The sequence below is a fragment of the Gobius niger genome (genome assembly GCF_951799975.1).
Source record: "Gobius niger genome assembly, chromosome: 12".
Lineage (NCBI taxonomy): Eukaryota > Metazoa > Chordata > Actinopteri > Gobiiformes > Gobiidae > Gobius > Gobius niger.
Window position 1 is genome coordinate 17,562,307 of NC_136863.1, and position 19,565 is coordinate 17,581,871.

The 19,565-nt window shown below is 40.8% G+C and overlaps 1 protein-coding gene across 1 annotated transcript in view; it reads right to left on the reverse strand.

The window, feature by feature from the left end:
- Nucleotides 1-17,576, reverse strand: part of jph3b (junctophilin 3b) — a 35,649-nt gene extending 18,073 nt beyond the window's left edge. The window contains 1 exon segment of the mRNA XM_079567507.1: nt 16,004-17,576. Coding sequence (XP_079423633.1) covers nt 16,004-16,385 — 382 coding nt within the window. The 5' untranslated portion in view covers nt 16,386-17,576.
- Between the last annotated feature and the right edge of the window lie 1,989 nt (nt 17,577-19,565).

The window sequence follows — 19,565 nt, forward strand, 5'->3', positions numbered from 1 at the left end:
TCAACACATTTTATAAATCAATCCAATCAGAGACGCCCGTTTGTAAATGAAGACTCTCGAATCACATCGCATTCAGAACAAACTTTATCACTTCTGTTACCTGTAATTAAAATAATTAAGCGTTTTTCCTGATTTGACACAAGATGAGTGCAATATTTGAAAATTTAGTGTAGTGGGATGGGTCGGCATGTTCTCCAGATTACATGTTTCTCCCATCCTGCGAACAATCTACACGTTTGTGTGTGAATTGGAGAAGCGCGTTAGCTAGATGGCTCAAGATCCAGTGCAAGCAGGAAAAAGAGGCAAAAGAAACCCCAAAACACAACAAACAGATCTCAGAATCGATTTGATTCTACATTATCTTGAAAAGGGACCATTGTACTCGTTTATATTCCATCCTTTAAGGCCCATACAAAACAGTTTATTTTGGATCAGCACTTTTACTCAAAGATAATTTTAGAATCATTTCTTGCTTAAGCCCTAAGAAGTATCACGGAGTTAAATTCTCAAAACTCTGCCTGTTTGCGCCTCTGCTGCGACTATGCACAGACTGAGGGGGGCAGGGGCGGGCGGAGCGTCTCGGTGCTAGTGTTACGTTGAGGGGCAGACAGCGTTTAGGATTTATGGAGACAGTGCTGAAAACAGCGATATTAACGTTACTTGCACTTTACAGTGGCTAATTGCGTGCATATTTAATTAGGTCCTCGCGGTAATTTGTAAGGATTTTTCTTGTAAGACTCGGGCGGATGTGCGTCACGGTCGCCGTTTTAAAAAAAATGAGCGGGAACGGTCAGACGCTACGCTTTATCGACTGACAGTACAGTCTGAAGCATAAACAATTCTCCTGGGTCAAACTACCTGCAAACGGAAGTCAGACATGTCATTTCGTTGGATATTAATAAAGCATACTACCTTATTCAGGCTGCAGATCTATGCTCTTCAGCGCGGTGGGGAGTCTGTGGACGCGAGCGTCATGACGTCATGACGCTTGCGTGCCTCGGATGGAGTTACGTTTTGGTTCTGCGCAGCCGCAGTGCGCTGCTTTGGGAGCTGAAGTGAAGCTACGTAGACCACCTAAGCCACCGAAATAAGGTAATATACTTCATTAATATCCAACGAAATGATATTTCTGACTTCCGTTTGCAGGTAGTTTGACCCAGGAGAATTGTTTATGCTTCAGACTGTACTGTCAGTCGATAAAGCGTAGCGTCTGACCGTTCCCGCTCATTTTTTTAAAACGGCGACCGTGACGCACATCCGCCCGAGTCTTACAAGAAAAATCCTTACAAATTACCGCGAGGACCTAATTAAATATGCACGCAATTAGCCACTGTAAAGTGCAAGTAACGTTAATATCGCTGTTTTCAGCATTGTCTCCATAAATCCTAAACGCTGTCTGCCCCTCAACGTAACACCAGCACCGAGACGCTCCGCCCGCCCCTGCCCCCCTCAGTCTGTGCATAGTCGCAGCAGAGGCGCAAACAGGCAGAGTTTTGAGAATTTAACTCCGTGATACTTCTTAGGGCTTAAGCAAGAAATGATTCTAAAATTATCTTTGAGTAAAAGTGCTGATCCAAAATAAACTGTTTTGTATGGGCCTTAAAGGATGGAATATAAACGAGTACAATGGTCCCTTTTCAAGATAATGTAGAATCAAATCGATTCTGAGATCTGTTTGTTGTGTTTTGGGGTTTCTTTTGCCTCTTTTTCCTGCTTGCACTGGATCTTGAGCCATCTAGCTAACGCGCTTCTCCAATTCACACACAAACGTGTAGATTGTTCGCAGGATGGAAGAAACATGTAATCTGGAGAACATGCCGACCCATCCCACTACACTAAATTTTCAAATATTGCACTCATCTTGTGTCAAATCAGGAAAAACGCTTAATTATTTTAATTACAGGTAACAGAAGTGATAAAGTTTGTTCTGAATGCGATGTGATTCGAGAGTCTTCATTTACAAACGGGCGTCTCTGATTGGATTGATTTATAAAATGTGTTGAATGATTGGCTGTGAGAAAAGTCCCAGATACTCTTGTCTTTGAGCAGAAAGCAAGAGCAGCTGGTTGACCAGGCCATCCCTGTGTATTACATTTATCTGTTTAATTTAATCTGAGAATTCTATTGAAATTAATTTAGGAAAAAGGACAGTTTCTTTTGGTGTTTGACATAAAACTGTCACAAATGGGAATGGGGCTAATTCTTCACTCTCTCCTTTTTACCTAGATGACCCCAACTCCCACAGGTACATGCTGCTGTTGTGCCCTTGGGCAAGACACTTCCCCCACATTGTCTCCAGGGTCTGCACAACTAGAGAATCATCTCTAGCAACAACATCTTACTACATTGGAATTCAGTGATATGCACACAAAAGAAGGTAAAGTGACTTTTGCAATAGTTGTGGGAAGTTTAAGTGTCCTCACCTCAGTATCCTGTTTGTCCATTTTACAAATACCAGAGAAGGTACTGTGATCTAAAGGCCTGTGAGGATGAAGACATGAAGGCTTTCCCGTATCCACCAGTATGTCATGCATTATACGGAAAAGAAGAATGCAGGGAAATGAAGCACACACTTTGACAAAGACTCAGTCAGAATGTAAGTAGATTTGAGTAAGGTTTAATTTGTTTACCTCTCATCTATGACTAAAGTATTTACACATGTGCATGTTGTTAAAGGTTTTGTTACAGTAGACCTGAGGCCGCTCGTGCACTGACATTAGAAGCGCCGTGTAAATTAGGACCATTTTCCATGTGAGGATGAGAAGCATTCCCTGAAAGATTCTCAGCTCTTCACTTTAAAAGTGCGTAAATGTAATGCACTTGCTAAAGCTGTTTGTTATTTTAATTTCACTGAAGCATTTAGCTGGCTCTAGACAAACTTATTTGGGGGTTATTTTCTTTCATGTGGTCGCATTTACATGGACTAAGGCACACGTGTATACAAATTGGATCCTAATAATTTGTGAGTGTGACACAGAGGGACTAAATGTATAGTAGGAAGCACAAACTGTTGCCTAAAGCAGTGGTTCCTAACCTGGAGCTTTGCATTGCCATAGTTCAGGTGTGCACACGTTAGGAACACTCTCCTTATAGTTCACAGAAGATACATTTACGTAATGAAGCAGGATTAAATGTGATCAATTGCGATTACAATTGCAAGACCCCCCAACACACACACAATCCACTAAACAGAAATACATTTGATAATCTCAGCCATAGATAAAAATAGTCTATGTATTTATGTGAATTTCATTACAAGTTTAAAATATAGAAACCTTTGCAACTAAAATGACATCTTCCACTTACATTTTTTAGGTCCTGCTTCCAAGAAGAGGCACACCGATGGGTCAAAACAAATGTAAGTGATATTGCTGTCCACCTGCTGTTAGAACAGAATAATGTTCAACACGCAATTACTTTATAAACATTATGTATTGCAGAGGTAACCTTCACCTGTATCTACCCCGCCATTGTGAGGACAACTGACGACTGAATGAAGTTCTAAAGTCCACAGTCCATTTGGTGGAATCGCAGGCTCCTCTCCTTTGCTACCAAAGAAAATAAGAAGCCTCAGAACCAGAAGAAGAAATGCTGTTTTTTGTTGATGGAAACCAGGCTTATGGACCCGCAGGCGGGATCTTGAGAACACGTTGTTCAGAGACTCCTGTTGAAAACTTAACCTTACTGTTAATTGCCCGTTATTTCTGGCTAAATACAGGTGTTGCAACTGGTAAGTCTTCGGACTTGCCATCTTTGTCTCGCGTGAGGTGGCCCGTGAGGTCTGTTAATTACCTGGTAATTACAAGTGTTGTAACTGGTAAATCTTGGAACTTACCAGCTTTGTCTCAATTTAGAATATGGCCCCTGAGTTCTGTTAAAGGGATTTTTCAGGATTTTTGACATAGGGCTTAATTTTTTATTTAATTTTCCAGAGTGCTGTTGATTTTAGCCCAGCACTAGCCTAGCACCACTAAACTCTTAAAATATAAGGACTGCTTGAATTAAAAAGTAAATATATCTCCACACTCCAACACTCTGGATAACTAGGAGATGAGGCCCTATGTCAAAAATCCTGGAATGTCCCTGGTAATTACAAGTGATGTAACTGGTAAGTAATGCAACTTAACAGCTTACCAACTTACCTGCTAATTACCTGGTAATTACAAGTGTTCTAACTGGTAAGTCTTGGTAGTTACCAGCTTTGTCTCGCTTTAGAATACGGCCCGTGAGTTGTGTTAATTACCTGGTAATTACAAGTGTTGTAACTGGTAAGTCCTTGGTAGTTACCAGCTTTGTCTCGCTTTAGAATACGGCCCGTGAGTTGTGTTAATTACTTGGTAATTACAAGTGTTGTAACTGGTAAGTCCTTTGTAGTTACCAGCTTTGTCTCGCTTTAGAATACGGCCCGTGAGTTGTGTTAATTACTTGGTAATTACAAGTGTTGTAACTGGTAAGTCCTTGGTAGTTACCAGCTTTGTCTCGCTTTAGAATACGGCCCGTGAGTTGTGTTAATTACCTGGTAATTACAAGTGTTGTAACTGGTAAGTCTTGGTAGTTACCAGCTTTGTCTCGCTTTAGAATACGGCCCGTGAGTTGTGTTAATTACCTGGTAATTACAAGTGTTGTAACTGGTAAGTCTCGGTAGTTACCAGCTTTGTCTCGCTTTAGAATACGGCCCGTGAGTTGTGTTAATTACCTGGTAATTACAAGTGTTGTAACTGGTAAGTCTTGGTAGTTACCAGCTTTGTCTCGCTTTAGAATACGGCCCGTGAGTTGTGTTAATTACCTGGTAATTACAAGTGTTGTCACTGGTAAGTACTTGGTAGTTACCAGCTTTGTCTCGCTTTAGAATACGGCCCGTGAGTTGTGTTAATTACCTGGTAATTACAAGAGTTGTAACATGTAAGTCCTTGGTAGTTACCAGCTTTGTCTCGCTTTAGAATACGGCCCGTGAGTTGTGTTAATTACCTGGGAATTACAAGTGTTGTAACTGGTATGTCTGTGGGGTTGCTGTATTAATTACTGGTTAACTACAGTCATTTGTACATGAAAGTCCAGGGATGTAAATACAGATTATTTGCCTGTATGGGAAAACCTATTTAGGAGAATGTATACCAAAATGTAATAAATGTAATAATGTTTTTTCTTGCTTTCTCTGTGTTTTCATCAAAATAAAGAGACACATGTGTTATTAAATGTATTACTTTTTGTTTATTCACAAAGTCATCATAATCATAAGCAACCATCATAACAGTACCAGCTATCATAACCTACATAAGCCCATTCTTACTATATATCACTGATGGTCTAGGTCTTACCACTAAAAGTACCTAGTTACTACCACTTAAGTTACCTAAACACACCTCTGTAATTACCAGGAATGTACCACTGCAACTACATAGTAATTACCTCTGTAAGTACCAGGCATGTACCACCGTAATTACCTGTTAATTACCTCTGTAAGTACCAGGGATGTACCACCGTAATTACCTGTTAATTACCTCTGTAAGTACCAGGGATGTACCACCGTAATTACCTGTTAATTACCTCTGTAAGTACCAGGGATGTACCACCGTAATTACCTGTTAATTACCGGGCCGTATTCTAAAGCGTTACCTTTTTTATTTTTTCATTGCTTTTTTGTCGTGCTTTCGCCTTGTTTTTGTCACTTTTTTGCTGCGTTTTCATCCTCGTTTTTGTCACCATTTTGATGCTTTTTTTTAAGCTTTTAGGTTTTGGTTAAAGCCAAAAAAATTCTCAATTCAGGTAGGGGTTAAGACGTTAATAAAATATTCTGATTTTTTCAAAAGTTTTGAGGATGAGTAAAATAATCGCAATAGGAACTAGAAATGCAATGCTAGAAATGGCTGCGCCATTGCGATTGACTGCGGAATTGCGGGAAGCGAATGCAGAAATTGCATAAACTGTTCAAATTGCATAAATTGCTTAATTTGCATAATCTAATTTGCATAAACTGGTAAAATGCATAAAATGTCATGTTGCATAAACTGTATAAACTGCATAAAGTGGTAAAATGCATGAATGGGTTAATTTGCATAAATTATGTAAATAAACGCTTTAAAATTCATAAATCCTAAATAGCATAAACTCTTAAGTTGCATAAACTGGTTAAATCCCATAAAGTGGTTAATTTGCATTAATTGTTAATATTGCATAAACTTTTATATTCCATAAACTGGTCAAACTGTTGAAATGGCCTCAGTGCTTGATTGGCAGAAGCTGCACAAATGGCTGAAAGTCCTGGAGTCTCCCCATTGGCTGGATTCCCCCATACACACCAATGCAAAAATTTCAAACTCTCGTATAAAAAAACTGGAAAACTGCTGAAGGCCAATTTTTTCTCAAAGCCCACAAGTTGCAGAAGCTGAACATGCACAAAGTGCAAAAATTGCATAAAATGCAGAAAAAAGTGCAGAAAAGCATGGATTTGCGGCAGCCCCATTCTAAGTCAATGGGAAAAATCTCCGACATTTTGGCCGATTGTGGAAAAACCGTAAGTTGCAGAAGTCCCAAAAGTAATAGCACCCTTCTCCTCAACATGCGGAACGTTTTGATGCATAACTTGCATAAATTGCACAAAGCATGAAGGTGCTGAAAGCTGGAGAAAATCGGGAAAAAGATGGAAGAGGAATAATAATAAAGAACATGAAAACCAATAATTGACTGCGGAAGAATTCCGCAGTCAATCAATTACAGGAATTAGCTTTATGTTCAGTTCAGTTCAGTTCAGTCCGCTGAGCTTTGTAAAGCTCATGTAAAGCACAGCTAATTGAAATTACATTATTCCCAAACCCTTGGTCCAAAAAGATCAAATACAGAGCGATATCAAATACATATGCACATAGTGGGGGCCAGCCGAGGGAGGGAAGGGGAGAGCTCAGTTCCCTGACAGCCTGGTAGAGGAAGTTGAACTTCAGTCAGTTCGACCTGGCACAGGACAAGACTCCACAGTCCAGCTACAAGACGCATGGAAGTTTTTACGGTTGCAACTGATTATGATAGTGAATGATAGTGGTATCATCAGGAGTCAGACACAATCTCATCTAAACAGAAAACAGTATTTTCTTGTTAGACCTTTTTATTTAACCAGGAAAGTCCCACTGAGATGATCTTCTTCAGGGGGGCAGGACTCCTATTGTACATGTTTTTGAGTGGCATGGGAAACCGGAGAACCCAGAGGAAACTCCACGCAGAAAGGCCCAGTCCAGGGAATTGAACCCGGGACCTTAGAGCTGTGAGGCAGAGCACAAACTGCCAACCACCTATGCACACTGCTGTGGTTCAGATCGGGCTTACAGTACATTGCCTGTCACTGAGGTTGTGCAGATGATGTCACAGCATAACAACAGAAGCCAAATGAGTGTCATCATTGAGTTATGAAAATTGCCATCATTTGTTCTGACCCTGTCCGTACCGTTGAGTGTTCTGTTCAGGATTAAATCGATGAATGTGCTATAGTCGTCCCGTACATTGCTGGTGCTGGTTTGTGTCATGAGAACGTGCTCAGACTGAGATGTGGTTCAAATATTCAGGGCACTGGGCTGTGTCTGCCTGTCACTCTCCATGGTGCTGAAAAACACACAGTGAGGAGCAGGCTACAGTTTAAAATTCTTCTTTTTTTCTTTTACCAAGAGAAATCCAGAAGCTTTCAGACAGAAACACGGGCTTGTCAGGCGAAGCATTATGACTGCCATTCGCTGTGACATGTAACAGACGGCAGTGATATTTTAATCTCATCAACAACACTGTGTCAAAAGTGTCAAAACAGAAACTAGGGGTTTAAACAGATCTCAGTCGTGGAGAATCTACTTCACAGCTGGACAGAACCCAGGCAGAGGAGGCCCGGGGCAGCAGGGAGCCACGGTTCACACAGGCCACTAGCCCAGGCATTGACACTAAATTGAGCGGGACTTGGAAACCTTTGAAGCTCATCCCAATTCCAAAATGCCCAAGGAAGCTAAAAAATATATCAAAAGCATTATATTGAAGGTGGAAGATTTTGAAATGTTGTGCTAAACAGCTTACCTTTTTGAGTATATGGCGAAAAAAAGGTTCATTGAATTTTGAAAGCGCAAAACTACATTTGTAGGTTTTTTTGTTTTTGTTTGTTTGTTTGTTTATTTGCTTGTTTGTTTCCCTCCATAGTGTGTAAATCAGTCAGCCCACACTGGGTTAACTCACTGAGATCAAAGCTCCAGAGGCCTCATTGACACAGATTTGATCACTGGCCAACCCCAAGCTGAATTCACAATTAGCTCCTCATCAAAAGTGTGCATCTATTCTAAAACGGGTTTGTAAGGGCACTCTATCTGAATACTTGTTAGCACAGCATTAAAAATCAGTCACTTGTTACAGTGTGTAATACAAGCACATCCATATTATGCATATCAGCCCAGGCTTCTTATTAACACCTCAAACTATTGATTTGTAAACTAGTGAGAGGCTGTTGAAATTGGTTATCTTATGAATTATTAATGTGTAATTTCAGCTAGTCAGCACTTGTGTGTCTGTGTTTGATAAAGCGAAGGGGGTGAACAAGGCTGCAAACTGCATTTTAAGGATTTTAATGCATCTCACCGAGTAATATAATCATAAATCAAGGGCCGTCACAAAAATGCTGCACATTATTTTAGCAGACAAAGAGCATACATTCAAATATATATTATGCTAAAATATAGTGAAAATTAATTGAGTGTGTATACATTTATGTCACATTTTCAACGACTTATTGCTTTTATTAAAATACTATTGATATGTGATACTTTGTACTGAAAAGAAAAGAAAATCTGTACAAAATTACATCTTAAATCTCTACCAAGAGCCCAGTCAGCTCTGAGAACAACCACCACTAACTTTGATGTATTGACAAAGACGTCAATGTTTTCACCGTCGTAAAGAAAGGTAATGCTTGTTTAGACGTCTTTGACAAACCCTCCAATCACGACCGGGACGCCCCCCTGGTGAGTCTAAAACCCCCAGAACCCTGGGTCAAAAGGTTTAACAGCAGTTTTTCTAAATTAAAAGATTAAGTATTCTAAAAAAAAGACCTTTCTGAGCCAAACAATGCATTTGTGGATCAGACGGGAGGGCAGTCCTGAACAATAAAGAGCGCACTGCGAACCATGAACTTACAACAAACAAGGGAAAAAAATGGAGAACCTGTTCACTCCAGCTGAAACGTGTTTATATCCAAATAAGTATCAAATACTGTAGTATTTAGTCACACAGTCAAGTCAAATACTGCATCCTACTATAAAATCTAAACCGGAACCTGTATGCAGACTGTTGCAATCATTAGTGTCCTGCAGCCAGAGCAGTTACCAGGGCAGAGGTCCAACTTAGATATTTAGAGTTTTCATGTTTCAGACGAACACTAATCCTCACTATAAACAGCGAACCATTACATAAGCTCTGCATTACATGGGACAGTTAAGATTAACTAGAATTCACAAAAGAGAAAGAAAATCAACACATCTACATATGTACAACATCACATGACTAAATCTAGAATTAAAGTAGGCCAGATGTGTTTAAAAAAAGAAAACACAGTACAGACTGGGGAAGACATCGCTAGAGTTTAACAGATTAAGTCAGGGACTTATATTTGTTGTTTAGAAAATAAAAATTAACATTTTCAGATTTCCATTTTAAGGTTTTCTCTTAACATAATAATAATTTCCTAAATTCATGGTTGATTCAAGAAAATGACCTCTTTCTCTGAAGTTGGTCAACTTCCAATCTAGTGCAGGGGTGAACGAAGTGCGGCCCAAAGCCTAGTGCGGCCCAAAGTCTAGTGCGGCCCAAAGCCTAGTGCGGCCCAAAGCCTAGTGTGGCCCTCAGACCAATGTCTAGTGGCCCTCAGGCTTCTTGTTGAATTGGCACAGGACACCAAAGATGGTACTTTTTACAGCAAGTTTAATAAATCTACCTCAAACCTCCAAAGCCAACATGAGGCAGAGCTGTCATTATGAATAAAGCTCGGTTTAAACCTGTTTTAAATGCACGCACTTTAATGTGTGACTGCATTGACCATCGGTCTGGGCCCACAATAAAAAAAAAGTTTGGACACCTCTAGTTTACTGGTTGGGGCGGCTGCACATGTGGTGAAACGCTGTTCTTTCCAAAGCATCATCATGGGATTGAGTCCCGGCTTCAACAATTTGCTGAATGTCCTTCTCTGCCCTTTCACCCTGAACTGTCCACACGATCAAATAAACAAACATTAGCAACAAAACATCTTGAACTGAGGCAATTTTTTAAACTACTTTATATTATACTACTATACTTTATAACTTTAAACTACTATAGTTCCATTGACAAATATAATCAAAGTCTAGTAAGTGACACAAACAAATTTATGAAGGAACTGAAAAGACATTTTTGAAGTAAAGTCGTTTGTTTCCTGGGCAATCTTGGTCCATTACTAACTCATTCTAAATATGACACTAAAATGTAATAATCTATAATCTAATCCCAACTAAAATAACCTAAAAAAATTATTAATAAACCTCATTGCCATAATGTTGCCCTGTGAGGCATCTCCTGTTGTGATATTGGGCAATACAAGACTTAAGGTACTATTTTGTGAAAAACATTTAAAAAAAAAGTCATGGCACAGAAAATCAAGTTACCAAGAACAAATAGTTTCTCCTCTTATCATGGTGATCTTTAAGACGACTTAAAGCCTGTCTGAGAGGTCCAGACAAACGTCTCTTCTTTGAGGATGAAGTGTGTCCTCCTACACAGCTCACTGTTCAAGGAGCTTGCTAATATATTCTGTCCATAATAGTCATGACGCACACCTGATTATCTTCACATTCTTCATAATCTCATCCCTTTTGTATAATCTAGGCAAATGTCAAGATAATAGGAGCTGTTTATGGTGTGTCAGTTGCACAATGAGCAACTTCATAAAGAAAACATACTTTGCTAACAAAGTTCATAAAGGCAGTAGCTTATGTTCTCCTCATTCTGTTTGATGTCGTCGCACTTGTTTGATTCAATAATGACACAAAATATTTCACTAGTTTGTTAGTTGCCGGAGCCAAATCCACACAGGCTCAGTAATAGCTGAGAAATTCAGCATAAATCATGTCAAAGCAAATGCATTTTGGTGGTGAAAAAGGAAATTATTTTAATGCTTTAACAGATTTGTGAGACGGGACTATTTTAAAAGCTCATGGCAGAGTTTGTAAATGCACTTTTATTGCTATAAAAATAAGCCTTAACCTGGGTTGTTTTAAAATGCATAAACTAAATATGTACAGTATGTGTAAAGCCTCAGTCACTGAGCTTTAAACCACTAGTGAATTTGATTGCCCCTGCTGGAACCGCCACCTTAACGTGGTGGAGGGGTTTGAGCACTCGAATGATCCTGGGGGCTATGTTGTCGGTGGCTTCGTGCCCCTGGTAGGGTCTCCCAGGGCAAACAGATCCTAGGTGACGGGTCAGACAAAGAGCGGTTCAGAAGCCTCTTATGAGAGACCAACAGGCCCGGTCAGCTGCCCCCACGACCCGGAAACGGAAAAGTGGAAGAAAATGGATGGATGGATGGATGGATGGATGGATGGATGGATGGATGGACGGACGGACGGATGGACGGATGGACGGATGGATTTGATTGGGAACAGGTGCTTGGATTTTGGTAGCAAGCCTTTTGATCAGAGAGAGTCGAGTTTACTATATTGTTTTTACTGGCACAATCTGGCAACCCAGAACGCAATCAGAACGCAAAGGGAGGATCATTCCATTTTCTGATCGGATTAACAACTCAAGAACAAAAACAATCAAAACACAGCTTTTACATCAAGCAAAGTACTTTTTTGTAAATAAATCCACATTAAAATGTTACCAGTGAATCAGCATTTCAAATGAACAGGTTTACTTCATATTTGATTAATTTGCAATTTTATCGCAATATTACACAATTGCTATTTACAAAAAATATTACAGTATATTCCCTCCCTTAGGAAAATATGTACAGTCGCAGGCCAAGTCCTAGGTGTTCTTATGAAGGGTCTGCAGGACATTTACTTTGCTCGAGTTCTAAATAAAGCAGACAAAATATTATCGGACTCAAAAGATCCTCTGTTTAGAGAGTTTGAGCTGCTTCCCTCAGGTCAAAGGTACAGGTGCCCCGCCCTGTTTAAAAACAGGACCAGGCAGTCATTTGTGCCACAAGCCATTTTACAATTAAACAAACAAATAATATGAAGTAACCAACTGTGGTTTTTCTTTTCTATTCTGTACAGCTGGTCTTAAAGAATGTAGGTAATGATTTTAACATACTTTAAACTGAGGTTGATTGGCCGTGGTTTGTTCTTTGTATGTTGTCAAGGTTTGGATCTGTCTGCTGTGGTCGTTGTTGTCCTTGTGTATTTTTACTCACTGCAAATGAATTTCCCCACGGGGATGATACATTTCTACTACTACTATAAATGTTGGCTATTTTGAATTGTATTTAAAATGATTATCAAGGACTAAAAAGTAAGTAATACTATAATAAGTCAGTTCTAAATATTTAATTGTCTCAGTTTAGACTATATTTTAGTTACAGTATATGCAACAAAAGGTTATTAACGGTAAATGGGTTGGGGGGGAAACGTCTAAATAAAATCAAAATCAGAATATTGATTGAAGTAAAGCGTAATATTGACTTTTGGCAAACTTGTTCAGCCCTACTTCATATAGACACCGTAGGTCATGTTCATAGAATAAACAAATCTAAATCGTGCATTCCCGATGTTTAACGTTCTGGACGTGGTTGAAGCCTCTCATATCCTCTGTATGGATGTCCAGTTTACCTCATGCAGCGAGAACAACTTTCCACTTTGTTTGAAGAGAACTACTAAGATGAACAAACGTGATGCTGCTTACATGTAAAACAATACCCCTGTAGTATTTGGTGCCTTCAGCTGCAGAACATGTGAGGCTGTTCAGAGCTGTCATGGATGTGTGTAATCGAGCGTTGGTGATGTGCTGCTGCGTGACACAAATGCATCTCATTTTCACTGTTTTCACACATGAAACTAGGCAGTCTTAAGTCGGTATGTGGCAATTAGCTCCATCACAATATCGGCCCCTGTTGTGCGCTCTCAAATCTCTCCTCCTTATGACTCATTCTCACTAAAATGATTTTTTCATCTCCTCTCCGGTCCCTCTCTGCCTTTTTTCTGTGTGCGCTTGGTAATCAGTCAGCTTAGCTCTTCATCTCGGTAAACACCATTAGCCCGGAAGGCCGCGGCAGCCAATCAGAGGCGGCAGGGAGCACTGGGCGGCCAATCGCGCGGCGGACCACAGAGTCCCTCGTGACACGCTGACCTGCTGCATGTCGGCGAGCGTTGCTATGGAAACCCTACTGTACAGTGTGGCTGCAGCAAAGGCGAGGGAGGAAGGAGAGATGTGGGAGGATGTAACAGGCGAAGAACAAAAACCAAGCAGCCAGTCATACCAGCGAGGAGTGATTCCTAGAAATGTGGCACCAGGTGTGGATAGAGGGGCGAGTGGGGATGGCAGAACTCTGGCGGAAACCCAACAACGCCATCCTCCAGCTGTACGGAGGCACGGTGTTTAAAAGTGACTCTCATCACTACTGACATACGAGTGCATGAACTTAACGAGGTTTAAAGGTGGACTGTCAGGCCCAGTCTCACATTATGGACGTAATTCTTCAGACAGAACACTGTTTTTTTACTACTACTACTATACTGTTTGCAGACAGGCGCAAAAAAAAAGGAAACACTTCAGATGATGTAAGTAGAGAAGGTTTGAAACAGATTGACTGGAGAGATACAGTCATCTTCTATACGAGCAATTGACTCAAATTAAAGCCATGTTTTTATACTGAATAAAAGATATTGTAGTGTTGTAGAACTTCAACAAAACTCAATACTTAATCTCATTGTCGATACCCTAAGCTATATTAATGCATTTATTAGAGACTATTCTCCATAGTATTAGCCGATATATTTTTGAGCACTATGTGTTGCCTGGTCTCCTGTACTGAAGAGGAAAAGACAGGAACTAATTGATACTTAAATAAGCATCAAGTTTACATTCTAGTTTAAATATTGATCAGCATCCGAGTGTTAATTTTTGGGGCAATCGTAGTAGAGCGTTTTTTTGGCTATAGACCAACAACATTAAGAATAACATTTATAAACGATGTGCGCCCTTGTGTCTGTGGTAGAAATTGCAGTTTCTTTAGGAATGACCAAACACACTATAAATGTCGCTTTACAGTTTCCGGTCTGTGCAACAAGACATAAATTGATTAACAAATGAATGGTTACCTTTCTAAAAATGCCAACATGTTTTTTAATCAGGCAACCTATTCCTTTGTAATGCACATGCTATTATTCTAACTGTCCCACCATCTCCAGCCTTTTCTACCGCTTTGTCCTGGTGCAACCCCTCAAACCCTGTCTACAACTGCGCATCTTATCAGGCCAGCTGTGCGTATGTGTGGTCCAAACATGATCAAACTGCTGCTAGTAAAATTATATAACCAGGCTTTATCTCGTGTATGTGTGTGTGTGTGTGTGTGTGCGCGCTACCCTCAGCTGTTGCGCAAAGTGGCCGTTTTTGTCTGTGTGCTTTTGGGTGTCAGCATTTCTATTTTTACACAAGAATCCATATGGTGTGGTGTGTGTGGAGGCCCAGTCTATGTGGCCTACAGCCTATTGACTCCATTGATAAACCATAGAGGGGTGAGCAGATTTTCAGCAAATAGTGCATTGAATTGAGGTAGAAAACTAGATATAGCAACATATAGTAATTGTCAAATGATCAAATTAACTTTGAAAGTATCCTGTGTCAGTGGTTATAAATTGGAGATGTAGCATCAGGACCTTCAATCTATCATAAGACCTCCAATAATAATCATTTCAATTTATAGTGAAAACAATTTGCATCTCGGACCTGCTGTAGTAAATAATATCAAAATACAGCATTTCCTCTCCTTGTTCTGTTGATCTAAGCATTTATCAAAGGTCTAACTATAAAATTAGCAAAATTTGCAAAGGCCAGAACCCACATTTTGGTCCTGAGTCCCAGACCCACCACTGTCTCTAGGCCATACACTGGCTGGATGAACACACACAAACATGTTACTTATGACAATATGGAACAAACAGTTGGCACGAGCAGAACAGATGCAACAAGATTGTGGTGTTTTGTGTTTTGTCCCTTTCTGATCTTTTATCTGTGAATTTACCTATTTTTTACATATTTAATGTTATCATTCATCATTCACTGTCTTTTTATGTCTCTGTGATGGTGTTTTTGCTGTATGTTTGTGCCTGTGTTTGTCCTGTCATGACATCAACCTGCCATGGGACTACGGATGAAAATTAGCCTACATGGCTAACTCCGGCACATTTACATGTTGAAGAAACACATGTTGATTAATGTGCACTGTCCCAATTCAAATAAAGATATTAAAAAAAAAAAAAAAAAAAAACTTTTGACTCAATAGTATTAGTGATGACCGGAGCAGAAGTTTACAGTCTTCTTACTGAGCATGTGTCAATCATTCACCACTAACAAGTTGTCTCCAGCAGCAGAACTGTCAATCACTGTTTGACAGGCGATGTTTGCTTTGCACATTCACACGCACACACACACTGTCACATGCATGTAAACACCCACACTGCATCTGTGCCTCGGTCCCATTCTTTTTACTGACAGCCTCTAATTCAGGTGCAGTTTCAAGCTGGTGGATTCTCACTGTATAGTTATGACTAAATGTGGTTACATGGCTTTATTTTTTAAGTTTAGTTTTTGCCAATGTCCTAATTTTGTCTGAGAATAAATGTAGAAGATTATTTCAAACAACTATTGTAGGCATTAGTATGATCTGGACTTTTGTGGGGTGTTGGTTCAGGTTTATTGACAAGCAAATGCATTTTCTGGAAACAAATTATGTTTTTGTATCCACACTTTTGAGAAAACGTAGTCAAAAGACACATTTCGGTGCCCTTACCTCCATCTGAGTAGGTCTCTGTCCCGTATCCGTCTTGTAGTCCGTTGCTCCATGTGCCCTCATATTTGCCGCTCGTGCCGGTGCTTTCCCGAAGGCCGTAGCGTCCCTTAAACCCGTGCGTCCACTCGCCCTTGTACACCCAGCGGCCCTTATTCTCCACACCAACCCCATGTCTCTTGCCTTGAGCCCAGGTGCCTTGGTAAGTGTTCCCACTGGGCCAGGTGTAGATGCCCAGCAGCTCAAAGCCGTGGGCCCAGGATCCGCAGTACTCACCCTGGCCTTTGGGTCCTGTACAAATACCGTGGCCGTGCGCCTTGCCCTCCTCCCACCCTCCACAGTATGACCCCCCATCGTCAAAGTTGAACCTGCCGCCAGTGGACATGCATGAAATAGGTCTTGGCAATTCCTTTAAAGTCTCGACAAAAAGAAAAAGAAAAGAAAAAGAAAACGAGGAGAGTAAAAACTCAAACAGGTTGGTGCTAGAAGCAGTCCAGTGCTGAGGTTAGGTATTTGTGAGATTAAAGGTGAGGAGGAGGAGGTGGAGGTGGAGAGGGGAAGGGGAAACTCTCCCTCCAGTAGAAGACCACCCTGGATGTCAGCTGGTTTGACGAGCAGGTAGAGGAAACAAAAAGACAAAGTAAACTGATTGCTGGTTCAATTAGGTGCACTGCTCACAACATACTCTTGTTAGCTTCAGCTAGCACTTCCCTGCTCCTCTCCAGATGCAGGTGGGAGAGGACTGGAATCGGCCCAGGTCTGCCATCATCCTCCCTCAGCGATGTGTGTGGTTTTTAAAACATGAAGCAGTAGGCTCAGAATGACATGGAGCAGCCTACACTGTCGACAAACCCAACACTCTTCCTCCCTGTGCTGTCTTCAGGCCCCCGCACTCTGCCGCCTCCTACCTGATGATGCCTCCACGTCTCAGGGGTGCAGCGCTCACAAGACTCCTCGGTGACAGCTCTTCAACCCTCCAAAACAGGAGCATTGAATCCGGCCTGGGTCACGAGCACCGCAAATCCAATGACAGCAAATCATTTCCAAGAATCTATACGTTTCGTTTGTGATAAACAACTGTAGCTTTCGTCTGCTTCCCGGGGTAGCGGTCCTCAATCACTGCAAAACGCATAGACAGAATGAAAAACCCTGGGCAAAACACAAGAGGTAATCTTCTTGGCTGCCTTTTAGTCAGTGCTACGATGGTGGAGAACAGCAATGCAGTCTCCTGCCATATGCACACGCACACAATATACGCAACCTCACTTTGAGACAGCAGCAGACAATGAAAATAAACAGGAGAATGGATGATATTCTTCAGGTCTCCACTGCCGCACACTCGTCTGGGGCTCTAATCCACAGCATCCATAAGTGGTTTATCCTCTGCGTGCGCTGCTTTCAGGTTGACTGCTTGGTGCGCTACCATCCATATATCTGTCTGATCCGTGCAGTGTGCAGCCCTCCTCAGCATGTCCTGACGTTCTCCACGATTTTTTTGCCAGTGAAGCGATGCTTGGTTTCTTGGCGTCAGAGTCTCTTCTCCCTTGCCTGGATCTACGGTCTCTCTCTCTCTCTCTCTCTCCCTGAAAATCTGCTCATTAGAGAGGACTGTTCCACTGCAGCCAATCCCCCACCCCCGCCCAACCCGCTCGATAGCACACTCCAGCTCTTAAAGCGACACACAATGATGCACTGGAGCAGGTCTCTCCTCAGCACCTGTGGATAACCAGGGCCACCTGCTAGAATAAACACAGAAACCACAAAACATTAAAATGAAAAAACGTAACAAAAGCATTTACTGTACACACATGCCTCTTCACCTTACCTGCTCGCTACTTCTAATTTGTCGCATCACATCTCTCCCATGCAGCCTTTTTTAATAGAGACAGAAATAAATGCTGTTTTGCAAATGATCATCAATATATAAACACAATAAGAAAGACAAGTAAAACATTTAGTTTTTTCAAATTTTTCAAAGAAAGTTAAGGCTGTATGAGTGGTAACCTATGAAAACCTACCAGAGACTCTAAAAACAGCTAATCCTGGAGCAGGGGCGGACTGGCCATATGTCCATTCTGGAAGAGCACAGAAGGGCCACTGGCTCTAGGGCCACCGGTCCCGCCTTAACCGAGCTTTACCCAAATCTAAAAGCAAAAAAGAAAAGCATCAAAATAGCGAGAAAAAGGATGAAAACAAAGCAACAAAAGCAACAAAAAAGTGACAAAAAATATAATGAAAAGGCAACAAAAACATGAGAAAAATACGGACAAAAAAATAATAATAATAATGAAAAAAATAAATAAATAAATATGACAAAAATGTGGCGACGTGACGAAAAGTTTCCATCACTTTTGTAGGTCTTAGCTTTCAAATGAGGCTTTACATTGTTGCTCTCCAGTCAAGAAGCTTTTAGATTTGGGTAAAGCCCGGTATAAAAAAATATGAATCTAAAAGGAATGTATGGCGTACCACAAGGTTCAATTTTGGGACCATTATTATTTATTATTTATATTAATGACCACCTTTCCAGCTCTTTTTGCTGATGATACCAGGTTGAAATATGGATTTGTGGAAGTGCACAATTACGCTAATTTGGGCGAGGCTGGTCAGAGTCCAGGGCTGTTTTTCAGTCCCAGTCCGCCCCTGTCCTGGAGCATCACAGAGACCACTGAACACTCATACAGCCAGCGGAATTTCCCGGAATTTCCTGAACTTTATTATGGCTCATTTAGCTTTAGCCGATAGCTTCAGGTCTCCAGAAAGCAAGGTTTTAAGCAAAGTTTGTTTTTTAATGTTTTTACAAACTCAAAAAAAAGTGCTCTTGAAAATATATCTTGTGTTCGAACTTTTTGCAGTCAACAAGGACATTCGTATATTTACTTACTGCGCTTGACTTGAAGCTGGAACCTGAGAGGTTTTGGGCCACGCGCTCTATCCGGATCACGTGATCTGCTGTTTTGGTCATCCATACTCTTCCCATTCGTATCTCTCCACCTGTTCCCTGTCTGCTCTGTCTGAGTGTGAGCTAATCCAATTGCAGTGAGAGGGAAAGATTAGAGCTGGATGTATCCTGCGCATACAGGTAATTTTACAAAATAAGTGATTGTGTGGTGGGACAGTGAATGGGAGGCACGTGTGAAACAAAAGAAGTTAATGTAAATAAAAAACAATAAAAAAAAACATGCTTGGAAAACTTTAAAGGAAAAAAAACAGCTGGGTTCTAAATGTTGTTGCATTACAGTGGATTGAGGGGGGAAAGAAATCAAACTAGGTCAATGACATGATTTCCTTTCAGCACCTGCTGCATACAGAAATCCTAGACTGCACTTGAAATCAGTCTGAGAAAGGATGCAATTAGAGAGGCCAAGGTCCAGAGGATGCTATTTTCAAATGAGGGGCATGAAGGTCAAATGAGGGGCATAAAGGGGTATTCCTTATGCACCCCATTTGAGAAAAGTATCAAGTATCTCTGTACTTAATACATATATACCACGGGAACCAGACGTTTACATACACTATATAAAACACACATGCATTTTTTGTTCTCACTGTCTGACATGAAACC